We start from the raw sequence: 16,599 nt of genomic DNA, 5'->3' as shown, positions 1-16,599 counted from the left end.
AGAGAAAAAGTAAAATCAAATTATGAAATGATTAATCAAAGTTAAGGTCTGGTGTAAAAAAGAGTATCTAATACATACTTAAGCATTTAAACTTTTTCTAGCTCTTAAAAATGTAATCAAACAAGCTTAAGTTTGGGTTCTTAACATAACTTTTCGTGTTATGTTATGGGTTGACAACCTAAAAACATCATCATATTTACAGATTAAAACATTAATGAAGAATCATGTTTTAGTGTATTTTTTCATATTTCATTGAAACACTGGCTAAATTTTGCATTATGTACTTTGTCTTAGTAAGAATTCATCTGCTTCCTTAAACACAAATGAAGGGGAAGAGGTCTTTTTTTAGAGATTATATTAAAGTAGACCAAATATCAAATTCAACAGTACAGGAAGAGAAGATAGTTGATATGCAAAGATTTCTCTCATCACCACCAACACAGGACATTTTACCTCCAGAACTATCATTGGCCATAATAAAAATAAGTGGATCATGAATGGAAACATTTACCGAATACCTATTCAATGACAAATAAATGCCAAAGATATAACCCCTGCCTTCAGAGAGATTAAAGAAAAATGTATATGCAATTATACTCTGCATGCTTTGACAGCACAGTGTATAGAATAGACATAAAATTGAGTCAATCATTATTCCCTCCTTTGTGGAAAGGCTTCCCATTGTAAAAGAGGTGATGTTTCCTTCCAGGTTTGAAAGTTGACCAAGTGTTAAAAGCAAAGAAGAAAAAAGGCATTCAAGCCAGAAAGAACAGTAAACTGAGACAGAAAAGAGCACAATGTATTTAGAAAAGACTGGGGACCCTCAAGTTTGGGGTCTAAAGTGTGGAAACAAAAAGAAATAGCTGACTGATCAAAAGACACCCTTCACTGAGCTGGGAAAATTGGAATTACATCTCTTAATCTTAGACTAGAAGGAAGGAGTACTAATTTTCCAGAAATAAAGACAGAAAATTGAAAGAGTTCAGAACCTTATATTTCCTTTTGTATTTATTTTATTTTATTATTTTTTTATTTTAACTTTTAAGTTCAGGGTTACAAGTGCAGGTTTGCTATAAAGGTAAACTTGTTTCATGTGGGTTTGTTGCACAGATTATTTCATCACCCAGGTACTAAGCTTAGGACCCATTAGTTATTTTTTCCTGATCCTCTCCCTCCTCCCACACTCCACCCTCCAAAAGGCCCCAGTGTGTGTTGTTCCCCTCCATGTGTCCATGTGTTCTCATCATTTAGCTCCCACTTATAAGTGAGAACATGCGGTTTTGGTTTTCTGTTCCTGCGTTAGTTTGCTAAGGATAATGGCCTCCAGCTCCAGCCATGCCCTGCAAAGGACATGATCTTGTTCCTTTTCATGGCTGCATTGTATTCAATGGTGTATATGTACCACATTGTCTTTAACCATTCTATCATTGATGGGCATTTAGGTTGATTCCATGTCTTTGCTATTGTGAATCGTTCTGCAATGAACATACAACACATGTGTCTTCATAGTACAATGATTTATATTCCTTTGGGTATATATCCAGTGTTAAGTATAAGAAAACTCCCTCCATGCAGGCTGACCTCTTCCCTCCCTCTGATTGCTCTGCAGCTACATTCCTGAACCCCTCCCTAGGTGCCACACCAAGGCTGCCAGATGTGCTGCAATTAAGCAAAGCCTGATTACAGCCCTCCGGGCAGCTCAAAGGAGGACAGGGAAAACAGAGGTTGGTTACCCATGCTTGTAAATTCCTGTTTAACACATATCTGTAAAAAAAAAAAAAACTCCCGGTTTCTCTTGTTTTTTTTTAAAAAGACTGCCACCACAAAAGTCACAGGATGATGTAATATAAATCTGTTATAAATTAACAAACTAGGCCGGGCGCGGTGGCTCAAGCCTGTAATCCAAGCACTTTGGGAGGCCGAGGCGGGAGGATCACGAGGTCAAGAGATCAAGACCATCCTGGTCAACATGGTGAAACCCCGTCTCTACTAAAAATACAAAAAATTAGCTGGGCATGGTGGCGTGTGCCTGTAATCCCAGCGACTCAGGAGGCTGAGGCAGGAGAATTGCCTGAACCCAGGAGACGGAGGTTGCGGTGAGCCGAGATTGCGCCATTGCACTCCAGCCTGGGTAGCAAGAGCGAAACTCCGTCTCAAAAAAAAAAAAAAAAAAAAAAAATTAACAAACTATCTCTGTGCCTGTTACCAGCGGATAGATTATCTCAGTCCTAAAACCCCCTTATTCTCGCCTCACCCCATATAAACCTCTCATTTTATAAGCTCAGGCATGCCCCCTCTGATTGTTACAGAGCAGCCTGGCAGATTAATAAAACTTGCTTGCCTGACTTTGGATCTATTCTGCTTTCTCTCAGCTACCCTTATACCCAGTAATAAGTCAAACGGTATTTCCATCTTTAAGTCTTTAAGAAATCACTACACTGTCTTCCATAATGGCTTAATAGTGTATAAGTGTTTCTTTTTCTCCACAATCTTGCCAGCATCTGTTATTTTTTTACTTTGTAATAACAGCCATTCTGACTGGTGTTAAATGGTTTCTCATAGTGGTTTTGGTTTGCATTTCTCTAATAATCACGATGTTGAGCTTTTTAAAAATATGATTGTTGGCCACACGTCTTTTGGGAAGTGTCTATTCACGTCCTTTGCCCACCTTTTTATTGGATTCTTTGTTTTTTCTTGGTAAATTTGTTTAAGTTCCTTATAGATGCTAGAACCTCATATTTCTTTGTGGCATGAAGTAGATTGATTTCTAGAATGAAGGGGGTAAGAAGGGTTGAGGAAAGTGGTAACATAATGCTGTGTGGGATAAAAGCCTCAGTCAAATGCCTTTGCTCTGTAGTTTATTAGGAAGGAGACTTTAGGGGAAACAAATCTTAATAACCTTGAGCCCCAGTTTCTGAATTTACAAAATGAGGAAAATATTCATACATGCAGAAAACCTTACATAGCTGTTACAAGGATATAAATGAGAATACAAGAAACTTTTATTGAGCATACAATATGCAAATATATGATATAAGCAGGTACTGTTACTGGTTTTGGAAAATATAATAATTAACAAGACTTTTCAGTCTCATAAAGTCAAAGAGCAGGCAGACCAAAAAGCATTGTAACACAGGTGAAATGTAAGAAGTATAAACTAATTGTAATTGGAGCCTTTTTTATTTAAAAAAATGGGCTGAACATGATGGCTGACATCTGCAGTCCTAACACTTTGGGTGGCTGAGGGCAGGAGGATCGCCTGAGCCTGGGAGTTTCAGTACCAGCCTGGGCAACACAGGGTTTGTTCTACAAAAAAGAATTTTAAAATTATCTGGGTGTGGTGGCATATACCTGTGGTCCTAGCTACTCCAGAGGATGGGGTGGGACGATCACTTAAGCCTAGGAGGTTGAAGCTGCAGAGAGCTGTGATCATGTCACTGTACTCCGGCCTGGGTGACAGAGTAAGACAAAACACACATACACACACACACACGCACGCACGCACACACACACACACACACACACACACACAAGAAAGAAAAGAAAGAAAATGGAAAATGTTTGATTAGATGCTAGCAGGAAAGAGAGAGAACATGAAACCAGAACCACATAAAAGGCATGTTGATCAGTGCTGAATGCCAAAGGTTAGGCTTCCCAGGGCAAACAAGTAGAAGGTACTGACAGGAAAGAGGTTTAGGAACATTCAGCAGGTTAGATGGCAAACGTGACCTGGATTTGAGAGGGAATTCATTCATTCATTCATTTAATATTCAAGGGATATGTGAATATTTTAATGTATCTTTCAAATATTTGAAAGCACCTAATGAGGTCAGGCTTGGTTCCAGGTACTGATGACAACGGTGAGTAAGATAAGCTACCTATCCTCACAAAGCATACATTCTAGTGCATATAGTAAAAGAGGGAATAGATGCATTCAACATTCATTCAATAGTTAAGTTCCTATAAAAGTTCCAGCCACTGTTTCAGGGCATTTGGGGAACAGTAGAGAACAAAATATACAAAAAAAGAAACCTCCTGCCCCCTTGGAGCTTACCTTCAGAGAGAAGACAAACACATAAAAAAGAAACCAGATAGTGATAAACATTCAGAATAAATGTTATACATGGCATGACCCAGAGGCAGGCAGGGTCAGCTGGTTTAGATTGGCTGGTCAGAGAATGTCTTTCTCAGGAGATAACATCCATGATGAGACTTCAGTGACAGGAAGGATATGGTTCATCCTGATGATCTAGGGATAGTACATTCCAGGCAGGTAGAGCCAATGAAAAGGTCCTTGGGTGAAAACCAGATTGCTGTGTCCCAAGGACCAAATAGAATGAACACCGTGGCAAGAGTAGAGTGAGGGAGAATACTGTCTGCAGTAAACTCAGAAATGACAGAGGTCAGATATGTAGGGCATTTTGTAGTCACAGGAAGGAGTCTGGGTTTTACACTGAACTTCCTGTGTAAGCAGAAAGGAAAGCATTTAATGGTTTTAATGCAGGAACTAATGTGGTATGATGTGGCTGCTATGGGTAAATTTTTAGAAGAGTAGAAAGGAAGGAGGGATACTAGAAGAGAGAGCAGTCGAGAGAATAACGTCTTGACCAGGTGTAGTAGACAGAATAATGCTCCCCCCACAACCTGTCCAAATCCTAATCCCAGGAATCTGTGAATGCATTTCCTTACATGATAAAAGGGACTTTGAGGATTTAAAACATCTCCAGATGGGGGATTATCCTGGATTATCCAGGAGGGCAAATGTAATCACCGGGTGCCTATAAGTGGGAAGAGGTAACCTGGAGTCAGTAAGAGACATGATGATTGAAGTAAGAGGACGCAAGAATGATGCAAGGAAGGGCCTGTCAGTCTAGAAGTGCAAGTGTCCTTTAGAAGCTGAAAAACAGAAGGAAACTGATTCTCCTCTAGAACCTCCAGAAGAAATGCAATCCTGCTGATACCTTGACTTTAGTCCAGTAACACATTCAACTCCAAAACAGTAAGATAATAAACTTGTGTTGTTTTAAGCCACTAAGTGAGTGCTGTTTTCCTACAGCAGCAATGGGAAATGAATACACAATGTCAAAAGAGGGATGATAAAGAGGCAGGGCAGAGCTGGAAGGAATCACATGTTGTGGTTAAAGACTGATACACATGTGTGTGTATGTGTGTGTGTGTGTGTGTTTATACCTTTGTACAAGAAAGTCCACCCAGACAAAATAAGCCCAAGGTCCCGTCTGCACTTGTAATTTATTAAAGTACTAATGTAATTTATGGGGCAGGGTTGTTGGAACTGAAGAAGTCAAAGAATGTTGAGCCTTATTTATAAGTTTATCAAAATATTCAGAAGAGTAACAGGAACATAAGGTGAATTAAGTAGAAACAATCAAATGCCAAAGTCCTTAAGGAACTGGGTTGGGGGTGGGTAATTCAAGGATACCACTGAAAATAGATAGAAGATAGTACAATTATGCAGGGTAAAACTCAAATGACAAAGGAGTTTTGCATGAGAATCAAAAATAATTTGAAAATGGCTATGTGGAACTATAGGGATGTCCACATCATCTCTGACTCCTGTGACAAGGGGTTGAAGAAGTCTAACTTCACAGGCAAGGGTGACACAAGAAAAAGCCAAAGAGCTGGAGGAAAATCAGCAAACCATGACATAATAGAAGCAAACAAAAAATATACAGGAGACAGTCTAAGTGCTGCTGAGAGATCAAACAGAATTTTTAAATGTCCACTGAATGCAGAGAGAGGCAGGAACTGGAGCCAAACTTCAATAGGCTGAGAACTAAGTGAATGTTAAAATCAAGACAGAATGCAAAGGCCACTTTTGTATGTGAAGGGAGTTGGCAGGGGTGGCTCCAAGAAGGGCATCAGTAAGATGACAGTGCCTTGATGTGTCAATTCCAATGGGACAGACCCAATTGAGAGGGAGAGATGAAGATACAGAAGAGAATGCATGGTAATGATGAAGTAAGGTCCCTGAAAAGGCAGAGGAGATAGGGGCCAAAGTACGAGTGATTAATCTTAAGACTAAAACTCTTTGTAACTGGAAAGAAGGAGGAGGAAACAGATCCAGATACAGGTAGGTTTGTATGATTATTGCAGCTGTGAAGATCAAAGGGCGGTTATCCATATAACCATAGAAGTCACCCAAGTTGGTTGGAGCACCAATGTGGACGGGAGATACTGAGCCAGGTGGCATAGTCTTTGATGACCATCTGGTTCAAAGATGAAAAGGTAACAGCAACAAAGAACTCTTCAATTCCAGAGAGATAACAGTTTAACCAATCATAAGTGATTATAGTTGTTAAAAGCAACTGGGCATATCTGAGCCTACCTTGCTTATTAGCTATGTGACCCTGTGACTTTGAATGCATTACTTTACTTCTCTGAGTCAGTTTCTTCATCTGGAATGTAAGAATAACACAAGTTCCCAAATCACAGGGACTTATGTCCCTATTTGAAGATTATGAAGATTATATCACAATAAACATAGGGTGCTTAACAAATGCCAGGTACAAAGGAAACATTTAACATTGTTAGGTATTATCTATTTAGAAAAAACATTAATGTTTCCATAAAACACATATAATAGAAGGCTCAGAGTTCAATCTGCAGTGCACAATTCTTACAAGATTATGTAATTTTTTTTTTTGAGACAGTGTCTCACTCTGTCACCCAGGCTGGAGTGAATGAAGTTGCACAATCTTGGCTCATTGCATCTCCACCTCCTAGGTTCCAGTGATCCTCCCACCTCAGCCTCCCAAGTAGCTGAGACTACAGGTATGTGCCACCACGACCAAGTAAGTTTTGTATTTTTTGTATAGACAGGGTTTTGCCACGTTGCCCAAGCTGGACAAATCCGCCCACCTTAGCCTTCCGAAGTGGGGGGATTACAGGCATAAGCCACTGCACCTGATCAAGGGTGTACAATCTTTTAAGAAGTTTATTTTGTGTGGAAACTGCAGCCCAACTTTTATTTTTCTTGCTCTATGTGTCCCATTTCCTCACTTGCTTTAGATTTTATTCTACTTTTATGTTTCTGTAAATGTTGAAGTAAGGTCTGATATAAACTTAAAAGGCTATTAGAAAAATTTGAATCTATTCCTTATTTCTTTCATCACTTTTTTAAGATTGCCAAAAAGTCTCACAGTGGAAATAAATTAACAAACATTGTATGCAGACAAGAGCTAACACAGCAGTTTTGAAGCTGCTATGTTTAGAAAGGCCTGCATACAAGGTTGGCCCTTGGCTGAAACTTGGATTTAAGGAAGATCATCACCATTCTAACCGATAAGTATAGCCAAACTATCTGTACAAACAATGTGGTTCTACCTTCTGCATTTTTGCCTTCCTTCTATGAGCCTGAAATTTTGGTGTATGCTGTGTGGGTGCCTACATGATCAGCCCCTAAGAAAGCCTTTGGGCACTGAGTCTATAATGAGCTTCTCTGATTAACAGCATTCTACATGTGCTGTCTCAACTCACTGCTTGAAGAAATTCAGTGTGCCCTGTGACTCCACTAGGAGAGAACTCTAGGAGCTTGCACGTGGTTTCTTCTGGACTTCTCCCCAGTTGCCTTTTGCCATAAGTCCTTTGAGTCCTCCTTGTGTGAATCATTGAGGCTGGGCTTCTTGGAAACCCTGAACACACAATGTTTTTTTATCTTCGCTGAAAACTATTATTAATAAGCGATGCCAGTGACATCACCATTTTATTGTTAAACTTTTATTATGTTCTTGTGTTTATTAAGTTTTATATTCAAGTTACATTCAATGTTTTCTATGTTGACTTTTCAGGAAAAAGATGTGAGGAAAATCCATCTAAGTAGTAGAATACTTCATCAATGGGCTTATTGTATATTCTCTCTATCCTGGCCCCACTGTGTATCCTCAGACAGGTGAATATGTCTAGCCTCAATTTCTTCACATGCAAAATTGGAATAATAGTATCCATCTCAAAAGGAATTGTAAGGAATAAATGAGATCATATACGAAATACTTAGAACAATGCCTGGCATATTGTGCTATATGTGTTCTATTACTACCACCTTATATTAAAGCTTCATATTTTTATTTTTTTTGTGCCTTAAAATGAATTGAGTATTGATAACATTACCTCTATACAGTAGGCCTATTAAATTTTCTAAAATATAAGACTCCTAAGGTTTAAAACTATTTAACTACAAATAATAAAAACTGAAAGTCTCAAAATGACAGCACCGAAATCCTGGGAATAAATACAACTTTAACCTAAATGCTTCTTTCCATAAAAGAATGTAATAATGAAAACTGTCACTTGGTTAATCAAGTAGTCTGAGAATGACTCAAGTACGTAGTCTCATCTCCCCAAAATTCCAAAGCAAATGGAGACAGAATAAAAGCAGGAGTCATGGCAAGAGCAATTGTAGCACAGAGAGATGAAGGTCAGATAAGGGAACCATGGAGTCTTCAGCGTAAAAGTCATATGTCTGTTTTTTCCCTGCCTACAACTATTTTTATAATCAATTTATTAAAATCCATTTTACAAGACAATCTATCCACTCCTTCCCCCTAAAAAATTCCTGTGTAATGACTGAATTATAAAGCATGTGCTGTTAAATTAATTGGTTCAGTAGTCTTCCCAGTTCCAATCTCTGCAATCACTCACCTAACAGTTCACCTAAATTTGAACTCTTAGAAAAAAGGAAGTGAGAATTCAGGTAGATAAGACATCATCAGCTAGGTGTGGCGCAGTGGTTTATACCTGTAATCCCAGCACTTTGGGAGGCAAGTGAGGCGGATCACTTGCGGTCAAGAGTTAAAGGCCAGCCTGGGCAACATAGCGAGACCCTGTCTCTACAAAAAATACAAAAGCTGGCTGGGCATGGCGGTACACACCTGTGGTCTTAGCTACATGAGGGGCTGAGGTGAGAGGATCAGTTGAGGCTGGTGGGCGGTGGTTGCCGTGAGCCAAGATCATGGCACTGATGTCATCAACCAACCACACCTATATGATTCCTGTCTGATTCCAAGTGTGATCAAAAAAAAGCTTCTAAACAACCACATGCAACCAGAAAATGATATAAAGAGTTACATTAAGGTTTTCAAATTCTAGATTTTCATCTATATAGCACAGGGGAATAATGACATATGGCATATTTGAAATCATAGTAATAAATAATCCATTGCTACCTTTTATTGCTAGCAATGGACTTTTACCTAAAATTTGCAATGGACTAACCAAAATGCTCTAAAATTTTCATAGCAATAAATAATCCATTGCTATCTTTTATTGTTAGCAATGGACTTTGACCTAAAACCTGCTAGACTTTCAGAGCCATTAAAGACAGCACTCTATGTGATTGGTTTCCTCTATGCAGATGGGAGAGGAGTTTGTGTAGGTAATGGATCACTGGCAACATAATTCATTAGTAGAATATTGAAATCTAAGTCAGGAAGGGTGGCTGCAGATTATTAATATACATGGCAAGTTATGATCAGCATTTTCCCAAAAATAAACTAAATCAAACCAATTTATTTTGCTCCTCCATTAACACACTCTGTAAGAAAATCTTATATCAGATGAAATATCTCTTTTCCATGTAAGGAGACATCAAATTTACAAAGTAATTTTTAATAAATTCAAAACTCACCATTGCAAAAACACTGACAGTTGGTTTCTTTTCCGTCTTATCTTTTTCACTGCAAAACAGCAAAGGAATTACATAAAACTTTAGAAATTATATAATTTTTAAATTACTCAAATTAATATAGAATGTATATTTAATGACAAATAGATGAAGAAATATGTCTATATTATACAGTTAAAAAACAGGATAGTAATAGTATGATCCCATTTATAATGTTTAAATATGTTTACATATATTTTAGAAATCTACCTATGTCGTTTCCACTGAGCATTGGAATCTCTCTAAAAATATTTTCTTCCTTGTGCCTTTGAAATTTCCTGATTTGCTATGATGAATACATACATACACCCTTTGCAATCAGAAAAAAAGACATACTGAAAAAAGTTTCCTGTTTTTATTCTAATTAGAAAATCATTCACACTTCCCCTTAATTATGAATCCCCTTAATTGTCATTTGGGTAATGATGGCATTGATATTTTATCCGTCTACAGCCTAGATATTATTCTTAATCATTCCCTTTACTAGTGAAGAGTAGTGACAATTAGATGCTGGGCATAACTGGCCTAAGAAGAAAATTAAATTACTCTCTATGAGCAAATCTAATTGTGAAAAAAATGTCTGGAGCCCTAAATGAACCATTATGAAATAAATGCACTCTAGAAAGCTATGGTCAAAAATGATGCTCTATAAATTGTCAAAAGTTGTCCTCAGGCATAAGGTCAACTCTTACTTTGAAACCAGATACGAATGAATCTAACTCTGTAACCCATTTTCCACTCTGTGTAACTGCCACCTAGGATGTGAATGCAAACCAACTATAACAAATCTGCCTCATCTATATTTTTGTATAAAAGTAAGATTATTTTAGAGAAGAATTGTGCCATTTTTTACAGGGTTTTTAAGTTCACAAGGCAAATTCATCTTTGTCTTTGTTCTTTACACCAAGTGAGGTCAAAAGAGGTGAAGAGACTTCTAAAGAAAAAAAATCCGGAGTTTACCCATTTGGCTTTGGATAATGTTAGACAGACATAAAATACACAAACATAACTCTTCAGGTTTGGTCCCACCCAATTCCCAGTAAAGGCATGGTTTCAGTATCCCTGGAACCAGGATGAAAAGAGAAAAACAGCCATAAATAGTTGAGTTTTAGCTCTAAGCTTTTTATTTATTTTTTTGTTCTCTAAGACTGCTGCTACTCTGGAGAAGTTATAATGTTCCAGGCACTGGCTAAGTAAGCACTTCCCACACAGGATTCATAAACAATTCTATATGAAAGACACATTTTTTCCTTTCAGAGATGTAGAAGAGTGAGAAGAGTTAACTTGTTCAAGGTCCCACAGCTATAACAAAGCCTATATTTAAATGCCAAGTCCGTTCCCTGACCACCAAGCTATAAGGTACAACCTCAAGTTTCTGAGATACTGCATCACATTAAAATGCACTTTCACACACACTCTCACCCCTACTAGATTACTTACTTATCCCCATTAGCACAAAACACAGTGCTTAGAAAGACAAGTCATTCATCAAACATCATTTTAATAAAGAATCTTTGCAAATAGACATATTCCAAATAGCACTATTATCCCAGCATTATCTATTACCAAAGCCATATACTTCTTTACAATCCATGTTGAAACAGATTTAAATCAATGGCAATGAACACAATTTAATAAGAACTACTTATGTAAAATATAATCTCTAATTTGAAAAAAAAAGTCTATAGGTCATGATAGAACCAATAATAGAAATATGAGAAAGATTAATTTTCTTTAGTTTCCCTTCACATACCCTCAATATTTCTTAAATCTACCTAAATGTTTGTATCATAAGTACATAATTCTTTAAGCTATCAAGTTTTCAAAAATACAAAGTGAAAAACAAAAAGTGGAATACCTACCCTCTACTCAATGGAGCTTTTTCATTGTTTATATGAACTTTTTTAACAAAAATTTTCTATTTCAATCATATGTTCTCCTACCATTATCACATCTAAGAAAAGTGGCTGCAATTTTGATACTGGCTAATATCCAATCCACATCAAAATGTCCCAAGAATGTTTCCCGTAGATTTTTTCCTTGTTGAACATTTAGGTTGTTTTCTTTTGCTTTGTAATGTTCACACACTGCATTTGGTCGTTATATATCTTTAGTCTCTCTTAATCTAGAAGTCCTCCTTTTATTTTTTTTAACATTGACTTTTGTAAAGGGACATGAACAGCTGTCTTACAGAATGACCCACATCTTGGGACAAACTGAATACAAATTGGGAAGTGCAACAAATACCTGTATCAAACTGAATACAAATTAGGAAGTGCAATAAATGCAAAATACACATCAAACAGGAGCATTTAGCATAAAAGAAAATGCAAACTATCTTATTAATCATTTCGATGACATAGAACATCCAATCTTTTGGACATATTGAGTTCTATAAAATATATTTTCAAAATTAGTTTTATCTTTTTATTTTTTAATGTTGCTGCTAGAAAATTTTAAATTACAAATGTGGCTCACATGACATATCTATTGGACAGCCCCGGTCTACAAGTTTAATTGGATTCAAACTAAATGTTTTTGTAGATATATTAACATTTTCTAAGTGTTGTTGTTTACTCAAAAATCCAAGTGATGAGTCATTTACTACAATCTATTCTACTGTGAGTGATACCAGATCTGATCACTTGGTTAAGGTGCTAACTGCAAAATCGTTTAATTGGAAAAGCACGTTCTCCTTCCAATTAGTAAACATTTTGAAGAAAATTCTTTGATACAACTTTTTTTCTGAATGGTTTAGGGTTCGTTGACAATCCTTGCCGTAATCTATTACAACAATGCACATTGCAAAGTAATAGCTGGAATTTTTCTGTAAAGATAATTCCCTTATTTTCTCTACTTCTCACACTTTCTTTCAGCTTCCCTCCTCTCAGAATATTAGGGATTCAACAGCTGCATTCAGTATCTAAAAATCTGTTACAGTTATGATTTTCTTTGATGCTCAAATTTTCCCAGAGTTGGCCAGCGGAAGCTCCTTCCAGCCAGCTCCAGTGTGCTTTTAACTACTCCATTAAACTCCACTTTCTTATTTTCAGATACCACAGGATACTCCAGGTTCACTTTGTATTTTTCCTGCCCTTGCCCCAGACCTGGCTGAAATTAACTATTGAGGTGTTATTTCTTTTAGGGAGGAATGGTATTAAGAAATCAAGATCTGATACTAACAGTGCTCATTGTTACTTGTCCCTTAAAATGAACTATTAAAATATTATGAATTCATATTGAAATTTCCAATTCAAATTTAACATTATTTTTAAAAATGTATTTAATTTCCACATTTGTATTTTTTCTCTTACACTGAAAAGTTTGGTTTCTTATAATATTAACATGTTTACTAATTTATCTTATAATTTACATTACAGTTTCTAATAATATTAATATATTTACTAATTTATCTTACAATTTACTACTAACAATGAATCTATTGAGTGGAGTTTTAAATTCCCTATAAAGCCAGAGCACCATTTAATAAAGTTAATTATTAAAATTAACTTTAAATAATTATTTTCTGTATGTGTGGTTACATTACCAATATTATATAAAGATATTTATTGGCCGGGCGCGGTGGCTCAAGCCTGTAATCCCAGCACTTTGGGAGGCGGAGGCGGGTGGATCACGAGGTCAAGAGATCCAGACCATCCTGGTCAACATGGTGAAACCCCGTCTCTACTAAAAATACAAAACATTAGCTGGGCATGGTGGCGCGTGCCTGTAATCCCAGCTACTGAGGCGGTTGAGGCAGGAGAATTGCCTGAACCCAGGAGGCGGAGGTTGCGGTGAGCCGAGATCGCGCCATTGCACTCCAGCCTGGGTAACAAGAGTGAAACTCCGTCTCAAAAAAAAAAAAAAAAAAAAAAGATATTTATTGCCAGTTAAAACAACACACAGACACACAAAACAAAATGTACTTTTGACCTTCCACCACCCAGGCCACAAACACGCGATGTTTACGTAGTCATTTACCACAATCAAGAGCCTGGACCACAGAGCAGATCACCAGCGGCATATGGCTCAGGTATGGGCAAGGAACACCACTTGAAAAGCAGATGTTCAAGACAGAAATGAGCCTCCGCCTGTCTTGGGCAGGAAAACTGAGGAGGAGGCACATCAAGACTAAGGGAGAGAGTCCAGGAAGGGTAAAAGGGTGGAATGAAGAGAGGCTGGTGAATGACTAAGAACGGTTGAATAGGACAAATAAGTTCCAATGTTCGACAGCAGACTAGGGTGACTACAGTTAGCAATATATTGTATATTTCAAAGTAGCTAGAATAGAGGACTTAAAATGTTATCAACACAGAAATGAAATATACCCAAGATGATGGATACTCCAAATATCTGGACTTGATCATTACACATTCTGTGCTTGTAAAAAACACTCTCATATACCCAATTTCATAAATATGTAAAATATTATGTATCATTAAAAGAAAGAACAAAAAAGACTGAGGGAGAATGCATATGCTGTGCCCCACGCAGCCGACAAACTTCTGCTCTAAGCAGGGAAATTGATTCCAAAGGCTGGTTTGCGTTTCTTAAAATAAAAATAAAAACAACAGTATGTCATTTATCTCAGAGCTGGAAGCTATAAATAAACTACCCAAATCTTGCAATTACGTAAACTATAAAAATGAAACAAACTAGCTACCTTTTATTGTTCAGTTTTAAAAAGTTCTTCCCTGCTCTTCCATTGTGGTCCCCTTCGAGATCCATCCCGACCTGAAGAGAAACCGCAGCTTGTTAGCCAAATGCATGACCCGCAGGAGCCTGAGGTGAGACTAACCTCCAGTCCCCTGCCTAACCCAGAGAGCAGTAAGGGGGAGCGTTCGCCGTGATGCTCCAGCTACTCTGGCCACTCTGGGCACTGCAGGGTCTTTCCTGTGTGCAGGGTCCCCAGCCTCTCCACGCAGGCAAAGTTCGGGGGCTGGCAGCGCGCTCTGGATTCTGCCCGCCGCGAGCGCGTTTCTCCCTCCCGTTTCCCGTCGCCGCGGATGAAGCTTCCTCCCACCCGCCGCCCGCGGGCTCAGAGACCAGGTTCCCGCACCGCGCGAGCTCTGCGAGCTCCTGCCAGCATGGTCCAGTGCCACTACGGTTTGGGCGCTGCTCCAGGAGCTCCCGAGTCTACATCTCACCCCACTTGGTCCCCAAGGACTTGCAACAGGACTCCTCCACACCATCCACGCCTCGAGAAGCCCTTCTCCCGCGAGGACCACGTACAGGGAATCTGAGAGCCTGAACCTTCTTGGGAACTGTCCTACAGTAGTTCCCAACTTCGTGTGCGCCTACCTCTAGCTCCTTAGAGCGGCCACTAAGACGTGAAATTTTGGAAGAAGAGACTCCGGCTTCGTCGAAAGACCTAGTGGAAACAAACAGCGGCCTCTGCTTCTTCGAGCTTGGAGGAGCCGCTGCTCTGGGGAGCCGCTGCTCGGAGGAGCGGCTGCTCGAATGAGCGCAGGCTTCCTGTGGAAAAGAGGAGTCAGCGTCGGTGCTCGGCCCAGCCCCGGCGCTGTCCTGTGAGCCAATCAAACCTCATCTCAAATGAATGCTCCCGGCCCGGCTTGACCGAATGTTGATTCCTTTAGAAATTGCGAAACAGATCGAATCTCCAGGAGGAATGTTATCGCTTCCGTTGCGCCTCTCTGGAAAGGGCAAGTAGAGAAACGTGCATCAGCTGAATCATCGGGGACATTTCAACTTATAGAGACACGTCTCTCAAAGTTCACAGAAGTCTTCATATCCATATAAGGATACAGGATGTCGTTAAGGGAAATTTTCTCTGGATTTGCATTTAATACAGTTAATACAAAACCTCCGACCTCTCCAATTCTGTAGCTCCACTCTGCTAACACCTGTAAAAAGGCCAAGAGAAATTTTTCTGCAGTGGACTTTCTTCAGCATATTTGACAGTTTCTGAGTTATATCTATTCATCCTTCATTTGATGATAAATGGAAAGAAAGAAAAAGGAAGTTTTTAAAAACATAGAGACACAGGTATTTCAAGATGGAAATGGTATTTTAAAGTGTGTAATATTTTACAACTTTAGAGGTCAGGTCAGTGCCCGTGTTTTTCCAGGGCATTTCAAAATTCAAAATAATTTTAAAATAATTAAAATAAACGTAGCATGTTTTAGCATGTTACATTAGCTTTAATTTCTTTTCATATTTAGTTCCAACATTTAATATTTTTTCCTGTCCACTATTTTTTTCAAACTGAGGAAAAGTATGTGCAGTCTTCCCAATTCAAATTTGTAAAGTACTGCTAACTCACATCAGAGCTTTTCTTACTTCTTATGAACATAGGGGAAATAGCTTTGTTGTAACCTCTAGCCTACATTCCATGACTTACACATATTACCCATCAGCTTACTGCATAAGTTTAGAAGAAGAAAATGACTTTGTTTTTTACTGCATAGTCTGAAGATGTTTCCTCTTTCTTTAAATAACTCATACTTCAAAGCCATAATTTTTTCCTATCCTTGACTACACATTTTTCTTACCTTGATTTATTTTGTGCTTGGCCATATAATGAAGTTTTTTTTGTTGCTGTTTTTTGTTTTTTTCTTTTTTTTTACAAATTGTTAATTAGGCTCTCTAACAGGCCTCTATTTTTTCCACATGTTGTAATTGGATATGCATGAGTATAGCATTGTTCACTGTTTAACAGCATAACAATAACCCTGTGGTCCGTCTGGGGTAAATATACAAGCTTTCATCTTCATCACTTGCATTTTTAATCTTATTTATGCCTCTCATCTCTGTTTCCATTTTTGTTTTCCTTTGTTCCTTTATCTCACCTTTTGTTTACATAATATTGTTGAATTTTATGTAGCCTTTTGAATGGCCTTTAACCCTCCCTAAACCGTGCAGGATATAAATAAAGTGTTATATTGTTATACTGATTATAC

General features: G+C 38.1%; 1 protein-coding gene across 1 annotated transcript in view; it reads right to left on the bottom strand.

Annotated features, from left to right (window-relative positions):
- Positions 1-15,204, bottom strand: part of ABCB1 (ATP binding cassette subfamily B member 1) — a 105,746-nt gene extending 90,542 nt beyond the window's left edge. Inside the window, exons 1-4 of the mRNA XM_032253036.1 lie at positions 15,138-15,204; positions 14,981-15,105; positions 14,343-14,413; positions 9,644-9,692 (exon numbers count right to left, since the gene is read on the bottom strand). Of these exons, the coding sequence (XP_032108927.1) occupies positions 9,644-9,692; positions 14,343-14,407 (114 nt within the window). The 5' untranslated portion in view covers positions 14,408-14,413; positions 14,981-15,105; positions 15,138-15,204. The remainder of the gene's footprint in view (positions 1-9,643; positions 9,693-14,342; positions 14,414-14,980; positions 15,106-15,137) is intronic.
- Between the last annotated feature and the right edge of the window lie 1,395 nt (positions 15,205-16,599).

This window comes from Sapajus apella, unplaced genomic scaffold, assembly GCF_009761245.1.
Source record: "Sapajus apella isolate SASKATOON/1434 unplaced genomic scaffold, GSC_monkey_1.0 scaffold81, whole genome shotgun sequence".
NCBI lineage: Eukaryota > Metazoa > Chordata > Mammalia > Primates > Cebidae > Sapajus > Sapajus apella.
The sequence above is the reverse complement of the archived record's forward strand: the minus strand, read 5'-3'. Positions and strand labels throughout refer to the sequence as shown.